Genomic DNA, 27,518 nt, shown 5'->3' with positions numbered 1-27,518 from the left:
ATGCTGGTCTATGGCAATAAAAAGAAAGCATAAGGGCCCAATTTTAAGACATGGGTGGAGATTTACTGATAAATTGACATTGCTATTGACAATGGTTGGGTTGGTCGTTTTTCGGGTCAACCAATTAAAAATGACGTTTCTTGTTTGAGATGATGATTCTTGTTTTTTTTTTCTAAGTGATAAGATTCTTGCGGTTGGGCAGTGATAAAAATTGAAAACAATTTCATATTGTCATAAGTTTATTAAAAATACTTAAAATTTAAAAATACAATTATTCTATCTTAATTACCTAATAAAATTTACATAATTACAAAATTTCAACACCGGTGGTCCCTTCGCGTAGTATCGAAGCTGAAAATGACATTTTGTTATTTTTTTGCTAGCCAAACTATTATTATTATTCTCATTATCCTCTCGCAGGTCTGCTGGAAGAGATTTATTAAAGAAATAAGCAGTGCCTTTGTACATAATTTTCCTGTTACTCTGTATTATGTCCTCTTTTCTGTGTGTACATAAATAAATAAATAAAAAAAAAACTTTAGAGGTGTCAAGGGACACCCGGATGGAACGAAGTTCCTTTCGATTAATTAGTGAAGGAATTGTAATTTTTTTTTAAGTTATAATAATAAATTACGGCATTATGAAGAAAAAAAAAAACAATACTATGAACTAAATTACTATTGTTGAAACGCTATCTCGAGAAACTGTACTCATTACGCGGACCAATCGGATACGAGCAATGTCACGCGATAAGCGCCTACACGTTGATTGGTCAGAATGACGGATCTAAAAAGTGTCGTGACAACTTTTCGTAAGAATTTTTTCCGTCTAGCCCCCTTTCACAACGCGCGATAAGGAACTTCGTTCCAAAAAAAAAAACAAACACCATGAAATAATTAGTAGCATTAACATTTTTTTTTAAAGCATTTTATTCATCTATGTTTCCGTGAATAATTAATAGCTACAAGTTTATTTGAAGCGTTCAATTACAGGATGTGTTATTTTTGTTTAAAGAATTATCTTTTTTGAAAGTAGATAGTTTTGATAAAATATTGACACTAGGATCATTGGTTTAATGATTGCGACTGCATGCAGCAGAGATGCGAATGTTGCGATGGATGTGTGGATGTAACGAGAATGGATAGAATACGGAATGAATACGCTAGAGGAAGTCTGTGATATCACCTGTGGCAGAGAAGCTGAGAAGGGCGCGTTTGGGGTGGTATGGACATGTAATGAGACGAAATGACAATGAGGTTGGTAAGAGAATGTTAACTATGAATGTGGAAGGGTATAGAGGAAGAGGTAGACCTAAGAAGAAATGGATGGATTGCGTGAAAGACGATATGTGTAAGAGAGGATTGAGCGAAGAAATGGTATATAATAGAGGAGTATGGAAGGAGAAAACATGTTGCGCCGACCTCAGGTGACTGGGAGAAGGGCAGGAGAATGATGAGAGTCATTGGTTTAATGAGTTAAGGAGTATTTTTTGTTAAATTCGCTTTTCTATGGAATTTTTGTTTTGAGTCTCTGTTCTATATTTCTTGTGTTCAATCATTTTGAATCAAAACAATCATTATGCTAACAATCGCTACATAACATTACAATGTATTAAAATTTGAAAAAACTAGTCTTTGATTCTATGTCTTTACGTGTATAATAAAATACTGTTTTTTTTATAACAAGAAAAAACCATAAGTACATTTGAAGAAACACCACTAACCCAGTACTAAATATAACAACTTCAAAATTAATTTCATTTTCAATTCATTCAATTTGGTAGGCAGCGGCTTGGCTCCGCCCCTGGCATTGCTGACGTCCATGAGCGACGGTGACCACCTACCATCAGGTGGGCCGTATGCTCGTCTGCGTACAAAGGCGATAAAAAAAAAATCATTTGGTAGAAATAATGAAAAATATTTTTTTAAAACAACTTTTACGGTTTGATCTCGTGTTTTTTATTGTCATTACGATGTTTCAATACTTTACAGTTTTCATGGTCACCGAGGACTGAAACGCCTAAACCGTAAAAATTGTTTTAATTATTTTCGCGACTCGGGAAATCTGATTTAAATGCTAGATTATAATTTGAGGGATTAATAATTAAGCAGAGACATCTCGTAAAGGCTCTATGTAACAACATACTACGGACTACAAGTCACAAGAAAAATTAATTAGTGGTTAGGAAATTTGAAGCAAGTTAAAACACCAGACTTAAAAGCGTTTATCACTCACAAAACATATTTTAAGACTTCCAACACTGCACTTAGGGACCATTACACATTATACTGTCGCATTATTCCTTAAAACTATGATAATTTATCTTTTCAATTGGTCTAAGTTTTTAGTTGTGACGACAACAAACAACAGTAGAGATGAAGTTAGTATTTTATTTCGCATGTTCTTTTATTTTGCAACATAAGTCACCTCATATCTCAGAGACGCGAAATGACTCCTAACACCAGTAGGGTCGTAAGCTTGCTTGACAATCTACAACAGTGAAAATATTGGCATGGCGTAATTACTAGCTGTTTCCGGGGCACAATGACGTATGCTGATTAAGTCGAGCTTTGAAAGAGTCTCCTGGCGTTGGAAATATGCATGATTTATTTTTTATTTAAGGCTTAGATGGGTGGACGAGCTCACAGCTCACCTGGCATTAAGTGGTTACTGGAGCCCATAGACATCTACAACGTAAATTCGCCAGCTACCTTGAGATATAAGTTCTAAGATCTCAAGCATAGTTACAACGGCTGTCCCACCCTTCAAATCGAAACACTTTACTGCTTCACGGCAGAAATAGGCAGGGTGGTGGTACCTAGACCGGACTCATAAGAATTCCTACCACTTACCACCTGTCGGCCTTATCGGTGAGATGAGGTAGTCATGAATGGTAGCCATTAAAATACACGTCATTTGAATTAGAAAGAGAGAGTGCGTGTTTGGAACATCTAGCTGTCCCTCTCGCACGCACCATAAGCGTGACGTCAAACCCAGTTTGTAACCTTCTTAGTTATTTGTCAATTCAACAAAAAAATGTCAAGGTTAGCTTAGTCACATCTAGATATAAGCCACGCTATTTTAGATTTAGGACAACAAAAAAAAAAGATGAATAATAAATTGAATTGACATCCCTAAAGAAATGCAAAACCTTAAAAAAATATAAATAATTCGGCTTAATTATACAATCTCGTATCGAATTTTCTTCCGGTTAATATTATTCAGATCTCCGTACATCGATGAAGACTGAAGGGGATTTATCCAGCACGCATTGAGAAATGAAGATAGTAAAGCCTTTTCAGAAGTTCTAGTGCTGCAAATATTAATTAATTACATAGCTTGGAGACATTTAGGTCTAAATAGTCCATGAGGCCTTACCAATTGGTAAGACTCTGCGTCCTAGTATCAAGCGATGGGTCTATTTAATGCGCATATAAATATATGCGTATATTTGAATTTCACAGGCATACGCATCGGTATATATAATACTGCATTGGATTGCTTCGACTTCGTCGGTAACCACTTAATATCAGATGGGCATTGAGCTTGTTGTCCAGTCTATTTTTTTATTGTTTAGATGGGTTGACGAGCTCACAACCCACTTTGGTGTTAAGTGGTTACTGGAGCCCATAGACATTCAGAACGTATATGCGCCACCCATCTTGAGATATAAGTTCTAAGATCTCAAGTTACAAGTCTAATGCTAAGAGTCAAATTTATTCAACAGAACCAAATAGATATTACCAATGCAGATTACTTTCATACTAGACATAGAGCCAACGAGCGATCGTGGTCCTGCAGGATCTGCATTCCTATTGAAAAATGTAGAGATATCTCTATAATTTGATGGGCAGGCGATCGCTCATGCCAAAGCTTTTCAAATGAGTAGAAGCTAAGTAAAGATCAAAAAAGTAGTTTCTCTATGTGCTGATAATGCTGATATAGACAAATTATTTTTTAATTATTTTTATTGCCCTTTTAGTCAGACGAGCATACGGCCCAGCTGATGGTAAGTGGCTACCGTCGCCCATGGACTTCAGCAATGCCAGGGGCAGAGCCAAGCCGCTTACCTACCAAATTATCGAAGCATTGTTTGAGATAATTCCGTCATATCGATCCATTCACGAGTCAGGACGCGCAAAACAACAAAAGGTATTGTAATTCTAAATCAGTACCTTAATTTGATTAGTTAGACAGAGAAACGAACCAATGAGTTTCGTAATGATCAACCGAATATTTAAACAATTAAAACAGTTTTCGTCTAAGTATCGGCTGGGAAATTTTCGTGGCATTCACTTTGTCTTGTGTACCGAAATACGAGCCAATTTAAGAAATGCTCGCGAAATCAAAAGCTTAATTTAATTAAACAAGAAAATTAATGATTAAAAGCAAGAGAATTAGGCGGGACCCATTCATGTTTCCGTGACCGACTTTAGAAAAGGAGGCTCTGGATACGATGCGATTCGTTCGCAGTGTTTTTAGTTGATTTTTTTTTAAGTTTACGTTATATTATTGTAAAAAATATATCGATGCTTGAAAGGCAAACGTGACTAAGCGACAATAACTGCTTTATACATAAATGATAGGCAATAACCATATTCGATGCGCAAAAAAAATATATATTTCTAGGTCTATTAAAATCATTTCAAACCTACAGCTAGATTCGTTAAAATAGATTTTTTTTCAGGTATTTCAACTTTAAATCAGTCTACTGTAAAGTTCACGCATTGTCGCTTAGTCACGTTTGCCTTTCAAGCGTCGATATATACATGTACGTATTTAAATATTGGAATAAGCGTTTGGACGTTGTAGATGTCTATGGGCTCCAGTAGCCACTTAACACCAGGTGGGCTGTGAGCTCGTCCACCCATCTAAGCAATAAAAAAAAAAATGTTTGTTTATTTTATTTACGAAATGCATCTACCGTGATTTTTATGAATCACCTTTGATTCACTGTTAGATAATGCAATAAGTCAATAAACACGCAAGTTAATCATAATACAGAAAGTTTTAAGCAGTATGCTTAGTGCGAGTGTTTTAACGTTCTCGATAGCGTAAAAGTTAACGCAAATATGTATGGAATTGGAATGTTTTCCTATGTTTGCCGCTAGGGGCGCTGTTCCAATTGCATACTTTGAGTTAACTTTTACGCTATCGAGAACGTTAGAAAACTCGCACTAGGCACACAGAAAATCACGTTAGATGATTCCAGTATCGCCCCTAGAGGTTATTAGGACAAGCAGCAATTTATTAATGAATGCAGTGGGATTGCAATTAAACTCAACTGATATTTCACGCTGCTCTATATTACTGACGAATCTTTACATGATTCAAATTACTTTTTACGGTTTTATCTCGCATTTTTTATCGTCATTACACTATATCGGATTTTGCAAAATACTTTACAGTTTTCGTGGTCACAGACGTAACGACGTAAAAGTTATTTTAATTATGTCTACAGTTCGCGAAATCCAAATAAAAATATTCATTAAATTTTCATAAAAATTTGATATCAAGACTATACCATTTTTTTTTTTTTTTTGCTTAGATTGGTGGACGAGCTCACAGCCCATCTGGTGTTAAGTGGTTACTGGAGCCCATGGACATCTACAACGTAAATGCGCCACCCACCTTGAGATATAAGTTCTAAGATCTCAGTATAGTTACAGTTACAACGGCTGCCCCACCCTTCAAACCGAAACGCATTACTGCTTCACGGCAGAAATGGGCAGGAATTACAACAATAAAGTAAGAAAAAAATTATAGTATTTATTGTTGAGGATACGCATGCGAGTTCTGAGCCCATTCGTATCCCATACCGTAGTTCACCTTGATATATGAAATAAAGGCTTCAACTGCATTGTATCAGAAACAGTAAGGCTCAAAGTTACGTGATTATACAAATGATGGATGAACTATATATGAGTCGACTATTATCAAAGCCGGCAATCTGACTTTTGGACAATGATTGGTAAATCAGAAAAACGAATTATTGACTTTGTATTATTCCATTGGCAGTCACAAAACTCTTCGGAACGACATCTTAGATAAATAACAGGTTAACTATTAACCTTTATTTAATGCAGGTTTTGAACCGTATTCTTTGAAGGAGACGATTATATTCAAATAAATCTGTATTGACATATCAATAATTTTTTTTTGTCCAAATGCACAGATTGCCACCATTGATAATAGACGACTCATATATAGTTCATTTACTATATAGTTCATTTACATTTCAAATTTAGATCGTCACGTCACATAGATCAAGCCTAATTCTCTTTACTATACAGCCAAGTTTAGTAATACATGTAACCTTATAATTGACAACGCTAAAACATTCGTTATCTGTGAGGTTCGACGTCCGCGTGCACTAGATACGTATCGGCATGTCTATCGTCATAAAAACACACACTTTTCCGAGGATAAACCCTTTTGTAGTCCACGTACGGTCCCGTGCTCCTTGGTAATGTGTTCGACTTACAGTAATCAGGTTTTAAGCAGTAATCGCAAAACAATTTCGGTTCCTCGTCGAAGTATTGGCTGTAGTAGCCGCTGTGGTCCTCGAACGAGACGGTCCTGGTGGGGGCGAGGGGGGCGCGGCGCGGGGGGGTCGCGCGGCGCGGGGGCCGTTCTCAGCGAACCGGCTTGGAGACTATGATGACGTCAGGTGCGGACCGCGTGGTCTCCGCGCTGATTGGCCGGCGATCTGGTAATTTCTTTTCTGTAACAACACTAACACTATAGCAATATCTCCGGTCACCGTCCTCGTTGAACCCATCGCTTGCGACGAAGGGCTCGACGAGCGAATTACCCATAGACACAGCCTACTGAGTTTCTCGCCGGATCTTCTCACTTTTTACTGGTGGTAGGACCTCTTGCGAGTCCCCGCGGGTGGGTACCACCACCCTGCCTATTTCTGCCGTAAAGCAGTAATGCGTTTCGGTTTGAAGGGTGGGGCAGCCGTCCTATACTTGAGACCTTAGAACTTGTATCTCAAGGTGGGTGGCGCATTTACGTTGTGGATGTCTATGGGCTCCAGTAACCACTTAACATCAGGTGTGCTGTGAGCTCGCCCACCCATCTAAGCTGTAAAAAAAAAACTTCTCACTTTTTACTGGTGGTAGGACCTCTTGTGAGTCCGCGCGGGTGGGTACCACCACCCTGCCTATTTCTGACGTAAAGCAGTAATTCGTTTCGGTTTGAAGGGTGGGACAGCCCTTGTAACTATGCTTGAGTTCCCCTTATGGGCAGGAGTATAAACTATAATTAAAATTAAAACAAAACAAAAAATGTAAATATGAATCTCTGGCTTTTTATTGTTTGCTAGAGGTACGGAAAAAAAAAAAAAAAAAAACTATGCTAGAGACCTTAGAACTTATATCTCAAGATGGGTGGCGCATTTACGTTGTGGACGTCTATCGCCTCCAGTAACCACTTAACACCAGGTGGGCTGTGAGCTCGTCCACCCATCAAATCAATAAAAAAAAAAAGTGGGTCGCGTGTCCGATCCGGTGGTAGATTCTGCGAAGCATTGCTCTTGCTAGGTTCAGTGTTAGCATTACTCCGGTTTGAGCCCCGTGAGCTCACCTACTAGTTAAGGCTACGCTGAAATTGTCTCTCAAGGCTATCAGCTTAGGTAGGAAAAAAAACTATTATCACTACAACTAAGCGCTACCTCTCCTTAAATAGTCTAGTGAACATTTCACCACATCGTTGTCATTAAATTCGAATTTCGTCGAACAAAACCGACCGACTCTGCTTGCTCCCTTTGAGACAAAATTCACTAGATTCCAACTGAACTTCAAAGCGCTCAATGGAATCCTTGGCTTTGACGAATCAAACCCGAATAATTACCGGCAGTTTTGAAATTTGATCACTAAGTCTTCGCTGTGGTAAGGTTTTGAGTCCTTTAACTCAAATCTAGAATATAACGAGCTGAAGTGGTGGAATCTTTGAGTAGTAAAGCTTCTAGTTTTGATTAGGTGGTCGTCAGAGCCTCTAGAGATGATAATGGGAATGCCACCACCCTACACAACCACATTCTATAGATCCCAGTAGTACCAGATGGCTCGTGAACCGATTCACATATACAGATATATGTATATGTATATATAGAAAAGCTATATTAAAGTATTTATAAGGTGATTTAGTCCGATGAGTATTATAGTTTTATAGTGTAAGTTGATGTACAAAATAATATGTGCGTATTGTGTTGCTTTTGTTTTTTTGTAACTTAAATTTCTAAATTTCTCTTTTCTGTTCACTTTCTACTTATATGTGATTTTGATTGTGGAAGTCGTCGTGGCCTAAAAAGATAAGACGTCCGGTGCATTCGTATTGAAGCGATGCACCGGTGTTCGAATCCCGCAGGCGGGTACCAATTTTTCTAATGAAATACGTACTCAACAAATGTTCACGATTGACTTCCACGGTGAAGGAATAACATCGTGTAATAAAAGTGAAACCCGCAAAATTATAATTTGCGTAATTACTGGTGGTAGGACCTGCTGTGAGTCCGCGCGGGTAGGTACCACCGCCCTGCCTATTTCTGCCGTGAAGCAGTAATGCGTTTCGGTTTGAAGGGCGGGGCAGCCGTTGTAACTATACTGAGACCTTACAACTTATATCTCAAAGGTGGGTGGCGCATTTACGTTGTAGATGTCTATGGGCTCCAGTAACCACTCAACACCAGGTGGGCTGTGAGCTCGTCCACCCATCTAAGCAATAAAAAAAAAATATATATATATATTTGGTTATTGTTTAAGCTATTTTTTTAATTATCATATGTTTGTATTGTACTGTTTCTTTCCCAAATAAATAAATACATAGTTCAGAAAAAAAATTGTCGAATGGATTTTGTTTCTAAATTTTGTAATTACATATCATAGAGTGAAAGGCGACGCATTAAGCGAAATGTCGCTTAATACGCGACATTTAACTTTGTAATCTCAGGTGCGTTTTATTCGGTATTAGCATCAATAGTTCGATCTGTAATTGAACTTCAATTATGCTTACTCAATTCAAATAGCCCAGAAGTTTTTTTTTGTTTTAATATTTTTTTCCAACTTTGGCTTTTCTGTAATGTTGCAAAGAGGTCCCTTATAACAAACAGCATTTCACCAGTCGATATGTTACATATGTATAACGCGATATTTAATGGCGTTAATGTCGAAGGTAAAAATACAATAGGTAGGCAGCGGCTTGACTCTGCCCCTGACATTGCTGAAGTCCATGGGCGACGGTAACCACTCACCATCAGGTGGGCCGTATGCACGTCTGTCTACAAGGGCAATAAAAAAAAAACAATAGAACGAAGTGAAACTTACGCGGCTTGATGGACTCCTGTCTAGGAGTCTGTTTCGTTAGTTCTATTGTTATTTCAGAAGTCTTCGTTGGGGGCGAAGGCCTGACCACCGTGCCGCCTGAGTAGCCGAAGGTCGAGAAACCCCTGCTGTTTGTGCCCGAGCCTGTATAAGGAATTAAGTTTGGTGAACATACATTTTTTTATTGCTTAGATGGGTGGACGAGCTCACAGCCCATCTGGTGCTAAGTGGTTACTTGAGCCCATAGACATCTACAACGTAAATGCGCCACCCACCTTGAGATATAAGTTCTAAGGTCTCGGTATAGTTACAACGGCCGCCCCGTCCTTCAAACCGAAACCCCAAACGCATTACTGCTTCACGGCAGAAATAGGCGGGGTGGTGGTACCTACCCGTGCGGACTCACAAGAGGTCCTACCACCAGTAAATAAATACGAGGCTATGGGTTTTAACGTAAACTGAATTGAAATTGTGATTAAATTAGTAACGCAATTATTTAGTTGAAATAGCCCCTTAAGGCTTCGTCAAACAGAACGCGTAATTAGCGCGCGTCAGAGCGCTAAACTGACGCCGCGCTATGACGCCGAGATGTGATGTACTACTGTGGTAACATACCGTCACACAGAGCGCCAGCGCTATAGCGTAGTACGCGTTCTGTTTGACGAAGGCTTAAGACTGACTACCAGTAAAAAGGTAGGGAAAGAAAACCGATTAATTATTTTTACACACATGGTAAATAGTGGCATCTAATTAAGATCGAATTTTGGTATCAGAACTAAAGAACTAAGAATCAATTACTAAAACGATTGCGGATTGAGCTTTTGTACCTAATTGAGTGTATTTAAGGCTTAGTGTCTGTGCGCTCAATTTTTTATTCCATTACAACCCAAATCGACAGTCTGAGTATCTATATATTAATACGTGTACCCCTTTGTATCCCTTTTTACGGAAATTGCGCGAACGGAGGAGTATGAAATTTCCCACACTTATAGAGAATATAGAGAAGGAGTGCACAATGCTATTATTTTTTAAAAATAATGCTTAAAAGATACTTTAAATCAATAAAGAAAACATTACACACACTACCATGTATTTGAAACACACACGCGTGCACACCATTTGTTTAATGTCAAACTTTTCTTATTGCATAAAGTCTATGGTCAAATTGAGAATAGATTAAATATTAATTGTTTATTGATTAAAAATTAATATTTGTCTTGGCGAAATCTGTGATTATAGAAGTATAATAAATAGTGTTTGACAATAGAACCATAATAATGTTCAAACTTATAATTTCAATTAATTATAGTCGAATTTCGACTACTGCGGGTCCACTAGTTCTTTTAAATAACTGAGCTGATACATTTAACATTGTGTTTTTAATCTCATTTTCACACCAATTCTAACATATAACAATATTGTCTACGGTAAATAATTTTCACCAGAGCTATTGACCATAGACAAAACACTTATTGTAACGAACTGACAGCTGTTAATGTCACCTGGTAAAATAACCTAAAAGTACATAATCGACACTTGAAAGGCAAACGTGACTAAGCGACAATAGCTGCTTTGTACATAAATGATAGGCAATAACCATATTCGATGCGCAAAAAAATATTATATTTCTAGGTCTATTAAAATCATTTAGATCCTGCAGCTAGATTCTTTAAAATAGAATTTTTCCAGGTATTTCTCATGTATATTTTAAATGAATTTCAACTTTAAATTAGTTTACTGGTGGTAGGACCTCTTGAGAGTCCACGCGGGTAGGTATAACCACCCTACTTATTTCTGCCGTGAAGCAGTAATGCGTTTCGGTTTGAAGGGTGGGGCAGCCGTTGTAACTATACTTGAGACCTTCGAACTTATATCTCAAGGTGGGTGGCGCATTTACGTTCTAGATGTCTATGGGCTCCAATAACCACTTAACACCAGGTGGGCTGTGAGCTCGTCCACACATCTAAGCAATACTTACGCATTGTCGCTTAGTCACTTTTGCCTTTCAAGCATCGAATTATTATTATCCGCAACACGCTTCGTCAGATTATAGAAACAGAGTTATCAGCAACCTGCTTCTTCAAACTATTAACCAACTAGTATTTCAACAGATTTTAAGCCATAAATTAGTTTTAACTGATAAGGACTTTTCACACTCACCGTCAGAACTAGGAGGTGCTTCAGACTGGAAAAGACTTTCTCTGGTCTGACAACCGGACTCCTTCGTGTCCGGCGCACCAACAGACACGTCTCTTATCTCCCTCTTTTCCTTAACATCTTCGCTTTCTTTTCTCTTACTCCTAATATACTCTTCTTTTCTGCTTAAATCACTACTTCTGGTTCTTCCGTTTCGTTCTAGCCTTACGTTTTCCATTTCAACGGGGACACTATCTACTTCTCTTCTCCAGGGTTCCTCTTCTATGTCCAGTTGAGTTTCTTGTATGTAGTCGGAATCTATACTGGATTGCTGAATGAAATATTTTATTAATTTTATCCTTATCTATACTAGTATTTAAATCTACAGTGGTTTTTACGGATTTTCTGTTATAACTACTGAAACATGCATCCGATTGATTTGAAATTTGGTGTCCATGTAGAAAATATATGTACTTAATGGATAGGGTAATATTTATATGAGTGTTGGACTCCCTAATAATAATGACAACAAATAATAATGTTAATTTTAAATGTCCAGCGAAGCGGGCGAGTACGGCTAGTCGAATATATAATATTTATATAGTTACGTAAGTGATCTATGGTTTATTAAAATTTTGGTAGACTAGTTATAACTACAATACGGTTTGATTGGTTATTTTAACAAAGGCAATGCTTAGCGTTTGGCTATTGAGTATTATATCTATGGACTTGATAAGCTGTGGATTCTGAGTTCATCTGATCATGTTCGTTAATAGTTGTAATATTGTTTTAACAGTACTTGGGTTTTAAAGTAATTTAGGGCTGGGATTTGGGAGCAAAATTATGGATGGCGAAATCGGAGCAAACAGTAGCAAGACCGTCACGCAAATGTACCATTCTGTTCGAACGAAATGATATGAAGATGGTTAATTTGAAACATGAATCAACTGGGATGAAATTAAATGAAATGAGACGATATACGATGAAATATCAGCAAAATGGTGGTCATTTACTTAGACTTTTTCAGTGGACTTTTTGAAGGATCCCGAGGAGTTATGTTTAGCGGCTTTGTTTCATTTTCCCACATTCGTGCACTTTCACAGATATTAAACAGTTAATAAACCACCGTTATTACACATTTAAACCTAGACAAACACTAAATAGACAAAATAAAACAAATCACACAACTTCACTCCTCGCGTTCCCGCCAAAAAGTCCCGTGTCAATTCGCCACAGATTAGTTTGGAACATTACAGATTGGTTTCGAACACACATATAGTTTAACTGTAGTTGCGTGCTACCTTATGTTTTGAATGACTCCTCTGCTGTTTGTACATCTCATTGGTGTGGTTCTCCCTCTCGAGGCTGGCTCTCGGGAGACTGTCCTGATGAAGTCGCTTCGCGTCTAAGGTCAGCCGACTGCTCACCAACGTGTCGAGTCTGTCTTCGCAGGACTGCCTCAAATGTTCCTATGTTTTTGAGAGAGTTTAGAGTATTCCGTTGATACGGCTTAAAAAAATTTTTGTGGCCGGAACTTATTGTGGAAAGTTAAGGTGTTAGAAGGTAAAATAACTTTTGTAAATGTGTACTGACGTACTATGTGTTCCGTGACGGTTTCCAAAGAGAAATAAAAACTATAACTGGACCGAATCACGCAAGGTCGTTCAGCCCCAATTTAGGATTTTCTGTGTTATGGGTACCAGAAACTGGTAATCATACATATATATGTTTAAATATATACCCTAAAACAATCTTACCTTAATGATCTTGTGTTCGAGGTACAACTTCCTGATGCATTTGAAAAGGAAAACGAAGCTCATCCCGGACAAGATCAGCGAGAATATTATCAGAATGACCATGATATGTGGCGTGTTCAATACAGATTGGGCAGTTAGCTGAAAGAAAAAAGATAAGTACACAGCTGTGGTATATTTTCTTAAACATTACATGTTTTATGCCGCGTATGCTCGCATGACTTCACTTATAGGTATCGAATATTCTATGCAGATTTTAATTATTACTGTTCGAAAACAATTCGTTGGAATTTGAATTTTTACCCAGGCAGCACGGGTCGCGATTTGACGGTGCCTTCGCGATTTGTCTTGCTTCTCGAACGGGACGGTTATGTGACCGTCTACGCTAACGATTTGTATTATCACTAATCCTTATCCATTCCTGCCCTAAGCCCTTCTCCCTAAGTGATACGGCGTGAGACGACGAGGTCATCGGTTCCGATGAGTGATTAGATGATATTTTGTTAAAATAGTACATACGGCGCCGCGGATCGGCACATGTTCGATGCGCACTTCGTGCTGGTTTCCGGAGCCCTAGGCTGCCACGAGGGCGCTGGGATCGCATCGAACAATTACTTTACACCTGATGTTAAGTGGTCAACGGAGCCAATAGACATCTATAACCTAAATTCCGCCACCTACCTTGTAATATTAGTTCTAAGATCTCAGTTTTTAACGGATGCGCCACCCTTCAAACTGAAATGCATTACTGCTTCACAGCAGAAATAGGCAGGGCGATGGTACCTACCCGTGCGGACTCACAAGACGTCCTACTACTGGTAAAAAATAAGAACGGGGTTTTGAGCTTTTGTCTTATAATGCGTGATGGGATTCACATTATGATCTCTATGGCCACTGGGTAACTAGTTCACCCAATTGCGGTCAGAAAGTTGAAAACAAGGATATTACGAGTAAAGATTAACGACCGTCTGGTGTAGTGGTAAGTGACATGGTCACTACACAAGAGGGTCGCGGATTCGAATCCCGCCAAGGGAAGATATTTGTATGATAAATATAAATGTCTTTTCCAGGGTTATGGATGCTTATTAATATACGTCTGTGTATAATAAAAATCTTACATTTATTTCCGTTATCTGGTACCTGTAATACAAGTTCTTTACGAACTTATCACGGGAAAGATAACGTGGCGTGATTGTTTTTAAAAAAAAAAAATGATTCGTAAAAAAAAGGATTTGTTGTTCCATCTGCATTACCTCTTAAACATGGATGCTTAACTGCATCGCAGCTACAGAAATAAATAGAAAAGTATCTATAAGTATATGTTACCACCATAGTCATTGGTATTAAGGCATGTTCGTAGCACCGTTGTAACTATACTGAGACCTTAGAACTTATATTTCACGGTGGGTGGCGCATTTGCGTTCCAGATATCTATGGACTTTAGTAACCACTTAACACCAGGTGGGCTGTGAGATCGCCCACACATCTAAGCAAAAAAAAAAGGCTGCGAATTCTACAGCAGCCACATCTTAAGCAATAAAGCATACTTACAATACACGTTGTGTCTTTGTCTTCGTCGGTTTTAAGTCGGCAATGTGCTACATCGTCGCATTTCAGATCCTGAGATATGCAGGTGTTGTCCGTGCAGTCGAATTGGTCGTCATCGCATTTGTCTGCAACAAAACCTTCGTATAGTGGCCTAGTCCTGCTGAAACTTGTGTTATTCTGGAACTGGAAGTTGGATTTTTATTGGTGGTAGGACCTCTTGTGAGTCCGCATGGATAGGTACCGCCGCCCTGCCTATTTCTGCCGTGAAGCAGTAATGCGTTTCGGTCTGAAGGCTATGGCAGCCGTTGTAACTATACTGAGATCTTAGAACTTATATCTCTAGGTCGGTGGCGCATTTACATTGTAGATGTCTATGGGCTCCGGTAACCATTTAACAACAGGTGGGTTGTGAGCTCGTCCACCCATCTAAGCAATAAACAAAAAAACTGGAAGTGCTTTTAGGTTATAATAACGGTGTCACATTCATACGTTTAGGTCTAATATTCAGGATTTTTACGGTTAAGGAATAGCATCGTGTAATAAAAATGGAACCCCCAAAAATATAATAGAAGAAATTACTGGTGATGATAGGGCGTCTTGTGAGTCCGCACGGGTAGGTACCACCACCCTGCCTATTTCTGTCGTGACGCAGTAATGCGTTTCGGTTTGTAGGGCGGGGCAACCGTTGTACTCTAAAAACTGAGACCTTATAACTATTATCTCAAGGTAGGTGGCGGCATTTACGTTGTAGATATCTATGGGCTCCGGTAACCATTTAACACCAGGTGGGTCGTGAGGTCATCCACCCATATAAGCATTTTTTTTTAAATATTCTATCCTCGTTAGCTCTTGGCCTTTTTGTTAGGTATCGGATAATTATTAGAATCTACAATTACAAGAAGAATGCCATTGCTGTCACATACCTTCATATCGCATTGCAGAGAATCGTGCCTTAGCACGTCATTGACAGTGAAAAATGTTTTTTTTTTTAAATAATAGTTGATTGATTGATTTATTTATTTATTTAAGATTTATTTATTTATTTAGTTATTTATTTATTTGTAAAACTAAACAAAAGTACAAAAAAAAAACATAATACATCAAAAAATAACAAATTCAAAATTCAAAATCATTTATTTCAACTTGAATGTCATAAAAAACACACTTGTTGAATGTCAAATAAAAAATGAAAATGTTAACTCTACCACCGGTTCCAAAAAAAGCCACAGTCCTGACAAGAACCGGCGAAACAAACTCAGCGGGCTTTTTTTGTTTTTTTTTTTTTTATTTTCTCAAACATTTTCTTTTTTTTTTAAATAAGAAATATATTTACAGTATACGAGAAAACAAGTCAAAAAATACAATTCAAATAAATAATAATAATAATGAAAAATGAAAAGGCCAGGAGCGAGCGCCTCATTCCCACGTAGTGCCATCTAGTAAATAATCCTTAACTTTATAATATGCCTTGTTACACAAACGTTCCTTGACAGTTTTCTTAAATCTATGAACAGGTAGTAGTTGAACGTTTAAGCTAAAACAAATTGTTATATCTGTCGGGGTGCGTCTCTTTGGCGGCTCGAAGGCGAGGCCTATGATCCTGTGAATATAATTACTGAAATAACTCACCATCTTTGTTGGGATCCAGTGTTTTGAACGCCACGTATGTCGCATTGAAATGTGTTGCATTGTACCCGTCTTTGGACAGGTGAAGTCTTATTTTCATGACGTTCCCGGGATCGCCGTTCTCATCTTTTGTGGTCACCGAATACGCCATGGAGCCACAGTAAGCGGCCAGTCTGCGTTATATGATAGTTTTAAACGTGTGTTTATCATCACCGTCATCATTATCATCAGCCCACAGTCGTCCACTGTTGGACTTAGATCTCTCCCAATCCAAAACGGCCGTCTGGTGTAGTGGTAAGTGACATGGTCACTACACAAGGGGGTCGCGGGTTTGAATCCCGCCAAGGGAAGATATTTGTATGATAAATATAAATGTCTTTTCCAGGGTTATGGATGTATATTAAATATATGTATGTGTATAATAAAAATCTTACATTTATATCCGTTATCTGGTACCTGTAACACAAGTTCTTTACGAACTTAATACGGGACCAGTTAACGTGGCGTGATTGTCAGTAAATATTTATTTATATTTTATTTTATATATGTATGTGTATAATAAAAATCTTATATTTATATCCGTTATCTGGTACCTGTAACACAAGTTCTTTACGAACTTATCACGGGACCAGTTAATGTGGCGTGATTGTCAGTAAATAACAATTTTTATTTATTAAAAAAAAAAAAACACACCACTGAGCCCGGTCTTAGACTCTCCTCATTCACCTATAAGCTTAAACTCTATGGATCTATGTATATATATCGGTATATCGTCGCTGTCAAACCAAAATCTGCTATGTGCAAAAACTCTATTTTGAATTAACGAGTAAAAAGATTTTCGTATAAAAATTTAAATGAAAGTGAATTTTTAAGAACTATTTTTTTTTTAAGAGATTTTATGACCTGGTAACTGAGACCTTTAAATCATGTCTTATTTTAATCTATAATCTTAATTTTATGAAAAATGATATTATGGAGTGAAATGGAATGAAAATGATTAATTTGAGACATTAATCAACTAGGATGAAATTAAATGAGATGATATGAGATGAAATCTAATCTCAGTAAAATGGTGGTCATTTACTAAGATTTTTCAGTGGACTTTTTGGAGGATCCGAGAAGTTACGTCCAGCGGCTTTGTTTCATTTTCCCACATTTGTGCACTTTCACAGATATTAAATGGTTAATAAACCACCATTATTACACATTTAAACCCGAAGAAACACTAAATAGACAAAATAAAACAAATCACACAACTTCACTCCTCGCGTTCCCGCCAAAAAGTCCTTTAAGAACTATACCAAATGAAAGCTATAGATAAATATTAAAGCTATAGACACATCACAGTTTTTTTTTATACGGTAGATAGGGCTATGAACTATACGAAAAGGTCAAAAAGTAAAAATCTCAAAAAGTGCACATAGCAGATTTTGGTTTGACAGTGACGATATTCTAATTCATTTTTTATAAACATCAACACGTCCGATTTATTTGATTTTTTACGTATCAAAAGAAAATACAAAATTACTTTAACGTAAAATTCTGAGCAAGAGTATAGAACTAAAAAAATTATTAGTTAAATTTTTAGTGAGTACCTTGTCTGGTTTTTAAATTGTTTTTATTGATTGCACGATTTAATTCCTTTGTAGCTTGTGAGCTAGAGTTGGGTTTACGAGTGGTACTGGAGCCCATAGACATCTACAACGTAAATGCGCCACCCACATTGAGATATAAGTTCTAAGGTCTCAGTATAGTTACAAAGGCTGCCCCACCCTTCAAACCGAAACGCATTACTGCTTCACGGCAGAAGTAGGCGGGGTGGTGGTACGTACCCGTGCGGACTCACAAGAGGTCTGACCACCAGTAAAAACCCTTTTTTTTTCCGGTAGAGGGCCGAACCTCCTACGAGGTCCCTGCGTAAAAGGGGCGCGCGGGGTATGTGAGACTCAACGATCTGCATGGTGTTGTGAGCAGACCGCGGGCCCAAGGATTTTAGGGCTCACCCACTAAACGACCCCCCTGCACTCTTACACCCGACGTCCGATCCCCTCCGAGGTCAGAACCCGGATGAGGTAGGGGGGCTACCGCGGTCAACACTACAACCAGACGGCGCGGCTCACCCCAAGGACGCCCAGCCGACGGAGCCTTCGAGGCGAATCGAAGGAAAAACCCGCTTTTACCTTTTTTTTCTTTCACTTCTCTCCCATCACCCTCCCCCTCGGGACGCCGGACTGGCGGTCGTCGGCGCCACAACCACAAGCCCTTTCGGTCGGGCCCCTTTTACCTTAGTAAACAGTACTTAAAAACAACGAAACGCTTACTTCTTATCCATTTCAACGACTGTCCCGAAAACTTGTATCACATTGTATTCGCATTCGTTTGGTCTCGCTAGAGTGTAAGTTGTGAAGTTTAAGTAAATCTGTAACAAAAAATATAGATAGTCAGCTGATCAGTGTCGGGCGAAACTATTATATGCGGAAAAATACTCAAAATCGTGAAGTTTCAAAATGATATTTAAAGATAAACGACAGTTTCACAATAAACAATAATAATAATAATAATAAAATCATTTCATCGTTCATTTAAAAGCCTTTCACACAGATCAGATAAATAAAAGAAAAGAAAAATAAAATATCCTGAATAGTAACCCACGCTTTTTTTTTACAATAAAATCATTTTATCTTACACTATTTTTAATTCAAATTTATTAAAGCTTATTTTCTATTTTTTAGTTGAATTTCAATTTTTTAAATATTTTTTAAAATATTAATTTGTCATCGGTTCTTAATAAGTATACTAAATTTCGAGTTAATCCGACGTTTTGAAAGGAGTCAAAATCATGTTCAAAGATTCCGTTACATACATACGTCTGAAGCTAATAAAAGCGTATTAATAAAAGTCACAAGAAGGTGGCTCAGCTAATGTTGTTCAAAGTAGATGAATCGAACAGCGTTGATTTTTTGTCCCCCCTTTGGCTTATTGCGGGATTCAAGGCTATAGGTACGTATCTACATATTTAAAACGTGGTATACACGATAATACAATAAACATTAGAAAAAGAAAGGAAAAATCAAATTAAATGGAGAACCCGAACACAAAACATACATAAGCATACATAACAATAACAACCGGGTGTGTTGCTAGCACTGGCCCTAATGGGTCACGTTACGATCCGGTGGTAGATTCTACGAAGCACTGCTCGTGCTAGGGCCAGTGTTAGCAACACACCCGGTTCGGGCCCCGTGAGCTCACCTACACGTCAAGAAGCTGATATAGGATCAAGGCTATCAGCATAGGTAGAAAAAAAAAGGCAGCCTACAACGAAATAACAAAGAGAATAAAACAAAGCATATACGATGCGTAATTGTTGGGAAGAGCTTTATAATAAACTAGCTTTTGCTCGCGACTCCGTTCGCGTGGAATAGTTACTTTGGCATAACGCTAAATTTTACCCGCCTCTTCATTTACGTAGAAAGTGAAAATATTTTTGAATAAAAGAATGTTAAGGAGCTATTTAAACCCCTATTTTGAAACATTCTTTATTGGTGCTCCACTTGTATTGGCTTTACCGTCTATAGCCGTCCTCAATAGATAAGCTGTCTAACACTGAAATAATTTTTCCAATCGGACCAGTAGCTCCTGAGATTTTTTTTTATTTTTTTTATTGCCTAGATATGTGGACGAGCTCACAGCCCACCTGGTGTTAAGTGGTTACTGGAACTCATAGACATCTACAACGTAAATGCGCCACACACCTTGAGATATAAGTTCTAAGGTCTCAGTATAGTTACAACGGCTGCCCCACCCTTCAAACCGAAACGCATTACTGCTTCACGGCAGAAATAAGCGGGGCGGTGGTACCTACCCGTGCGGACTCACAAGAGGTCCTACCACCAGTAAAAATTTATTAGCGCGTTCAAACAAACAAACAAACTCTTCAGCTTTATAATATTAGTATACTTAGATGTGATACCTTTGTCTTCGGTGGTGTTTCAATGGTCCACAAAAAATCTATGTATTGGTTGGTGGTGCCGTCGAGACAGGGACCTTTCGTGTCATTGAAGTCAATAACACCGTATTTCCCCCTCAATGTCTTGTAGCATGCGCCCGGCGTGCTATCTGAAAAAACAAAAGCATAGTTAAAAATATATTTTAATAGATTTGAATTAAAAATAGTGTAAGAAAAAATGATTTTATTGTAAAAAAGCGTGGGGTGCTTTTCAGGATATTTTTAAAATAAACCTTCTACTCATAATATCTGTTCATAAAATATTTATAACTACTGATACCATGCACCCCACGCTTTTTCTTACAATAAAATCATTTTTTCTTACACTATTTTTAATTAAAATTTATTTTCAATTTTTTAGTTGGATTTTCTATAAAAGCGTATTTTGTTAGTTTTTTTTAAACTATTATTTATTTTTCATTTTTTAGTTGAATTTCAATTTTATTTTAAATATTGATTTGTCATCGGTCCTTAATAAGTATACTGAATTTCGAGTTAATCCGACGTTTTGAAGGGGGTCAAAATCATGTTCAAAGATTCCGTTACATACTAACATACATACTAACATACATACGTCTGAAGCTAATAAAAGCGTATTAAAATACGCATTCTTAGTTAAGACGACACCGATGAACCCATTTTTGTATTTCGTTCGAATCTAGATAAGATGAGAGCTTCTTGATGGTAAGTGGTCAGCGTCGTTCATGCGCATTAGAAATGCCAAGGGTACTGTCAGGCCTTTGCCTTTCGCAGAAGCCTCTCCTAGGGACTCGTTTTGTGGACACCCGGATAGTACGTGGACCCTCAAAAAGCTCTTCCGTCCGCACGGGTAGGTACCACCACCCTGCCTATTTCAGCCGTGAAGCAGTAATGCGTTTCGGTTTGAAGGGTGGGGCAGCCGTTGTAACTATACTGAGACCTTAGAACTTATATCTCAAGGTGTGTGGCGCATTTACGTTGTAGATGTCTATGGGCTCCAGTACAATCTAGCGCCTAAGGAGAATCCTTTGGTTGCAGATTAGGCGATAGTTAAAAGTTTTATCTCAAACTAGCGGTCCCCCAGAAGTCGAAATTCGACTATAATTAACTGAAATTATAACGACTATAATTAACTGAAATTATAAGTTTGAACTTTAATAAGCTTCCATTGCCAAAGACTGTTTTATATAATTTCTATAATCACAGATTTCGCCAATAATATACTTTAGACAAATAATATTAAAGACAAACATTATTAATCTATTCTCAATTTACATAACTACTATATTTTTGTATTTTACAGAATTTCTGTAAATTAAAAGGTTGTGTGGAAGAGATCGCTTTTAGCGACAAGACCGCCTATTGTACAAATGTATGTGCTTTTTGACTGTTTTTTTTTAATGTAAATTGTGTTGGTGTGCAATAAAGTGTATTCTCTCTCTCTCTCTCTCTCTCTCTCTCTCAATTTGACCAGACTTTAAGCAATAACAAAAGTTTGACAATAAATAAAAGAGTATATATGCGTGTGTGTGTGAAATACACAGTAGTGTGTATAATGTTTTATTTATTGATTTAATTGTATTTTTTACGCATAATTAAAAAAAATATTAACATTGTGCACTTCTTCTCTATATTCTCTATAAGTGCGGGAAATTTCACACTCCTTCGTCCGCCCAATTTTCTTAAAAAGGGGTACAAAGTTTTTGCTTCATGTATTAATATATAGATATTATTTTTATTCTTTTCACGGAACACGCGGCACAGATCACAGAGAATAACAAAACCCTCCAAATTTATGAGGCAAAAATCATCAGACTTACGACTTGGAGCAGCCACAAAATCAATGCTTATGGTGAACCCCTCGTACTCAATGGTGTCGTCAGAGCGGAACTTCAACCAAGCGTTTGGGCCAGTCGTTTTTATTTGTTCAGGGAAGGCTTCGCCGCACACCTTGGCCAGAATATCGGAATATCCGTGCTTACCGTCCCGAATCTGATAAGAAAAACCAACACGAAAATTAAGTTAGGAGATAAGACAGCCGGTGCATTCGTATCTATCGATGCACCAGTGTTCGAATCCCGCTGCAGAGTACCAATTCTTCTAATGAAATACGTACTTAACAAATTTTTACTATTGACTTCCATGGTGAAGGAATAACGTCGCGTAATAAAAATCAAACTCGCAAAATTATAATTTGCGTAATTACTGGTGGTAGGACCTCTTGTGAGTCCGCACGGGTAGGTACCACCGCCCTGCCTATTTCTGCCGTGAAGCAGTAATGCTTTTCGGTTTGAAGGGTGGGGCAGCCGTTGTAACTATACTGAGACCTGAGAACTTATAACACAACTACCCATATAAGCAATAAAAAAAACATGAGAATATCTTTATATTCATTCATAATTTTTATTGCTTTACAGCAATCGCGATTATCGGGTCTCGTAGACAACACAAATGCCACCATACCTATAAGACATAAGGTCGACATTTCAATTGATTGCTTAGAAATAGACAGGATAGTGACATCTGCTCAAAGGGTTCACAACATGGCCAACCAATTAGAACGCAAATTTATATATTTTACGGTATTATTTTTATTATACCATGCTACTCATGGTTAAAGTCATTTACAAACACTTTTTAAGTACGTATTTACTTTGGGAAATATGGTCCTAGTTTGCAACTTAGTATTATCCTAGTGGCAAAGCTATTTCTTGTTATTAGTTTGACTCTTGACAGATTGGTCATTATGTAGTCTTAAAGGGGGCAGACTTAATGCTTCTTACGATGCCCCACCATCTTTCCCTGTTCGAGGCCATTTTGCTGCACTAATTTAAAGGACCTTCCACTGTAGTCCTGATTTGGTGGGTCTATTAGTCGGACCTCTACTAGATACTTTACTGGTGGTAGGACCTCATGTGAGTCCGCACGGGTAGGTACCACCACCGCGCCTATTTCTGCCGCGAAGCAGTAATGCGTTTCGGCTTGAAGGATGGGGCAGCCGTTTTAACTATACTGAGACCTTACAACTTATATCTCAAGGTGGGTGGCGCGTTTACGTTGTAAATGTCTATGGGCTCCAGAAACCACTTAACAACACCAGGTGGGCTGTGAGCTCGTCCACCCATCTTAAAAAAAAAAAAACAATACGAATAATAAGGCCACAAAACCTTATTTTTTCAAGGAATACCGTATAAAAGCATCTCACCTCTAAATAGTCGTACGCGCAGTCTGGATGTGATTCTATGTGAAAAACATCTATAAATGTCAAGATAATAATCTTTCCTTCTGTGGCTGAAAATTAATAAAAAAACTTAGAAATAATGTGAAAATTATCAGTGCTCTCTGCTTATATGGTAGTTCATTTATAGATCACGGGCCACATTTCTTAGTACTGAGTACTCAGTATTTTTGAAGACTTTAAACTGCCTTTTAGATGAAAGTGACCCATCACTAAGATCCATCAGTATCCGAATCTTCTTTTTTCCCTCATCCTACTATCTGAGGTTGGCGTAGCATGTCCTCTTTCAAGCAATATTATACTATATAGCATATATTCTGCTATACTATATAGCGATATTACATTTCATCTCTACATTCGTCAGTGTATTCAAGTCTTTTTAGGATGCTCATTCCTAACATTACCCAAAGCGCAACTATTTAGGTCAAATTAAACAATTAGATAGAGTCAATTTTGGCTCTGACATTTAAAAAAAACTGCGATCTATTTTTAATTTGAATCATGCGAAATTTCTCATCGTAAGCGTGGTTCAGCTTAAATTCGTATTTTAGAATGGTAACTAATCAGGTTGAACAAAAATTCCCTATGTCAAGATTAGAATGAGTAAGGTTTTTATAACGATCCAGCCTATTTCTGCAAACGAAACAATCGACCAATAATTATTTCTGCCGTGAAGCAGTAATGCGTTTCGGTTTGAAGGGTGGGGCAGCCGTTGTAACTATACTGAGACCTTAGAACTTATATCTCAAGGTGGGTGGCGCATTTACGTCGTAGATATCTATGGGATTCAGTAACCACTTAACACTAGGTGGGCTGTGAGCTCGTCCACCCATTTAAGCAATAAAAGAAAAGAAGGATTCACTGAAAATTTATGTACGTATATAATAGACACATTTATAAGTTCATGCAAAAGTTTATCATTTGTACATTCATAAATACAAAAAAATATATTCATAAATCAGTAGGTAGAAATAAATTTTTTAACTATAAATGCCTTGGATTTTTGTCGGTCAACGTCTTAACATTATGTATACCGTGAGCTTTACTCATCTATACTAATGAAAAATGTAAATCGTGTAAAACACTTACTACTAACAATGGTCACACAATTTGAATTATTGTAGTATGTAGTGCTGTTACTAGCGTGAGGATGCTTTATTATACGACTGCTATCATTCTCATCGTAAAGAAAAGCTTCGCAGTTCTCATCGTCAGCGTATCTTTTATTTCTTCTTTTATCTTTCACCTCGTTTTTCATATTAAAATGCCTCATATATTTATTTTTTGATCTTTTTAAACTATTACTATGTGAATTTGAATGTTTGACTGCAATATCGTTTTCTGGATTGTAAATTTCGTCTTGATATTTTTTCTGTTCGATTTTTAAATTGGTTCTTCCTTCCATTCTCGCTGGTGCGTCAGCATTTATGATTTTAGTTGCAGCGTGCTCGTCAGCATCAGCTGGTTCCGGATGAATGGTGACGGTCGAACATTCTGAAACAAAATAAAGTTTTTGATAAGCCAGACGAATACGTTTGCGTGATTTTCACGTCAAGCTAAGAACGTTTTTAGTCAGATATGTGGAGTGGTATTCCGGACGATGGAACCAAAAAAGTAAGTTCGTACTCAGCTCCTAATTAATCGGAGTAAAGGTAAAAAGCGCCGATGAAGCGCGAAAAGTTCGCAGCTTAATCTACACGAATATTAGTCTGCACTAATGTTGGTTAAATTGTGTGTGTTTGTGAGTCAATCCCGTAAAAACGGCTGGACGTATTTGGATGAAGATTCGCCCAAAGGTATATATATAGCCTAGATTAACATATCGAGGGATGAAATTTGGTTTAAGCGACATTTCGCTCGATACATGACATTAATCTTTGCAACTAAATATGCGTTTTATTTGGCACTAGCTGACCCGGCACACTTCGTAGTGCCTCAATCGATAAATAAAAGCCCTAAACTTTAGTTTAATTCCGAGAATTTTCATATTTATCTACCTTTTAAACCTTCCCTGGACTTCCACAAATAATTCAAGACCAAAATTAGCCAAATCGGTCCAGCCGTTCTCGAGTTTTAGCGATACTAACGAACAGCAATTCATTTTTATATATTATATAGATTAGCATCAACAGTTCAATATTTATTGAACTTCAGTAAGTTTAGTTCATGGAAATAACTGAAGAAGTGTTTTTGTTATGATAGTTTTTTCAAATTACACACAAGTTCCTACCACCAGTAAAAACTGTCATAAGCGTAATTATATTGTTATGCCGGTAAGAGTAACGCCATCTGTCATCAAATAGCAGAAACGGACATCAAAACGACTAGTACTATCGGATACGTTCGAGAAAAGTTACGCCATCTATTGTCAAATAGCGAAACTGAATATCGAAACGATTAGTGTACTATCAGAAAACCTTACGTAAATTTTAGAGATGTCGTTTGACGTTGAAGCGAGACAGCGAACGGATCACCTGAAGCGAAGTGGAGGTTTTTTTTTCCAACCTAAGCTTCTCAGCTTGAGAGGCTATATCAGCGTAATGTAAATTAACTAGTAGGTGAGCTCACGGGGCTCAAACCTGACGACGTTGCTAACACGAACCCTAGCAAGAGCAGTGCTTCGCAGAATCTACCACCGGATCGGAAACGCGACCCACTGAGAAGATCCGGCGAGAAACTCAGTGGGCTGTATCTGAGGATTAATTTACTCGTCGAGCCCTTCGTCGCAAGCGACGGGTTCGACGAGAACGATGACGGTGGCGCATTTACATTGTGGATGTCTATGGGCTCCAGTAACCACTTAACACCAGGTGGGCTGTGAGCTCATCCACTCATCTAAGCAATAAAAAAAATAAAAAAAGGTAATATTCTCTTCGGTTTGAAGATCGGAATAATCTAACCGTTATTCAAACCGAGACTTGGAGCACAAGATTACCATCTTATTAATCTTCGTCAATTCCAGTTGTAATGTACATTATCATTGTAACAAAACAATATTTAAGCCTCTGGATCTAAATTTGGCAGAATAATTGTTAACGTTGGTACAACGTTAAGCCTGTCTACCAATCGTAATGGCTGCCTTTTGAAGGTTTAACTTTGAAGATTTCAGAATATTATATTAAAATTATTTCACTTAATCTAAATACTTGGGGTCTAAGCTACCTGCCAGTTAGAGATGGAACTGATATTGGATTCTTCACTCTCTTTATACATAATATAGGCACCATGTTTTTTTTTTTCTAAATATTTGACTTTTTGTACAAGTTCTACCTAAGTGCCTTAATTCATATTTTGAGTACTGTTCAAATCCCGCAGGCAAGTGCAAATTTTTCTAATGAGATACGTACTTAACAAATGTTCACGATTGACTTCAACGGTGAAGGAATAAAGGTGTAACAAAAAATAAAACCCGCAAAATTATAATTTGCGTAATTACTGGTGGTAGGAAGTCTTGTGAGTCCGCACGGTTTGGTACCACCACTCTGTCTATTTCTGCCGTGAAGCAGTAATGCGTTTCGGCTAGAAGGGCGGGGCAGCCGTTGTACTGTAAAAACTGAGACCTTAGAACTTATATCTCAAGGTGGGTGGCTCATTTACGTCGTAGATGTCTATGAGCTCCAGTAATCAATTAACACCAGGTGGGCTGTGAGCTCGTCCACCCATCTAAGCAATAAATAAAGAAATAGTTGTAAGTTGAGAATATATTTCACAAGTTTTTATAACAGATTGTGTATAGGACGTCCGTTTTGGTTCTTCAATAACGATGACTATATCATTATGATCACAAAAATTGTGGTTATTAGTTAAGCTTCCTTGGAGCTAATGTAAAATATTACGGTTCGTTTATGATAACATGACTTTGCTTACTAAATAATGCATTTTTTTTAATTGCCCTTGTAGGC

The 27,518-nt window shown here is 37.7% G+C and overlaps 1 protein-coding gene across 2 annotated transcripts in view; it reads right to left on the bottom strand.

Moving 5' to 3' along the window:
• Positions 1 to 221: 221 nt before the first annotated feature.
• LOC105842927 (uncharacterized) overlaps positions 222 to 27,518 on the bottom strand; it is a 239,466-nt gene continuing 212,169 nt past the window's right edge. For both annotated transcript variants that reach the window (XM_038017922.2, XM_062674425.1), the window contains 12 exons: positions 24,706 to 25,110; positions 23,584 to 23,669; positions 22,199 to 22,370; positions 20,364 to 20,509; positions 18,712 to 18,809; positions 16,394 to 16,563; positions 14,768 to 14,889; positions 13,220 to 13,357; positions 12,764 to 12,931; positions 11,487 to 11,793; positions 9,330 to 9,470; positions 222 to 6,724 (listed from right to left, as the gene is read on the bottom strand). In XM_038017922.2, coding sequence (XP_037873850.1) covers positions 6,636 to 6,724; positions 9,330 to 9,470; positions 11,487 to 11,793; positions 12,764 to 12,931; positions 13,220 to 13,357; positions 14,768 to 14,889; positions 16,394 to 16,563; positions 18,712 to 18,809; positions 20,364 to 20,509; positions 22,199 to 22,370; positions 23,584 to 23,669; positions 24,706 to 25,110 — 2,042 coding nt within the window. In that variant the 3' untranslated portion in view covers positions 222 to 6,635. The remainder of the gene's footprint in view (positions 6,725 to 9,329; positions 9,471 to 11,486; positions 11,794 to 12,763; positions 12,932 to 13,219; positions 13,358 to 14,767; positions 14,890 to 16,393; positions 16,564 to 18,711; positions 18,810 to 20,363; positions 20,510 to 22,198; positions 22,371 to 23,583; positions 23,670 to 24,705; positions 25,111 to 27,518) is intronic.

The sequence above is a fragment of the Bombyx mori genome, chromosome 20, assembly GCF_030269925.1.
Source record: "Bombyx mori chromosome 20, ASM3026992v2".
NCBI classification, from domain to species: Eukaryota; Metazoa; Arthropoda; class Insecta; order Lepidoptera; family Bombycidae; genus Bombyx; species Bombyx mori.
This window is presented reverse-complemented; position numbering and strand designations above follow the sequence as displayed.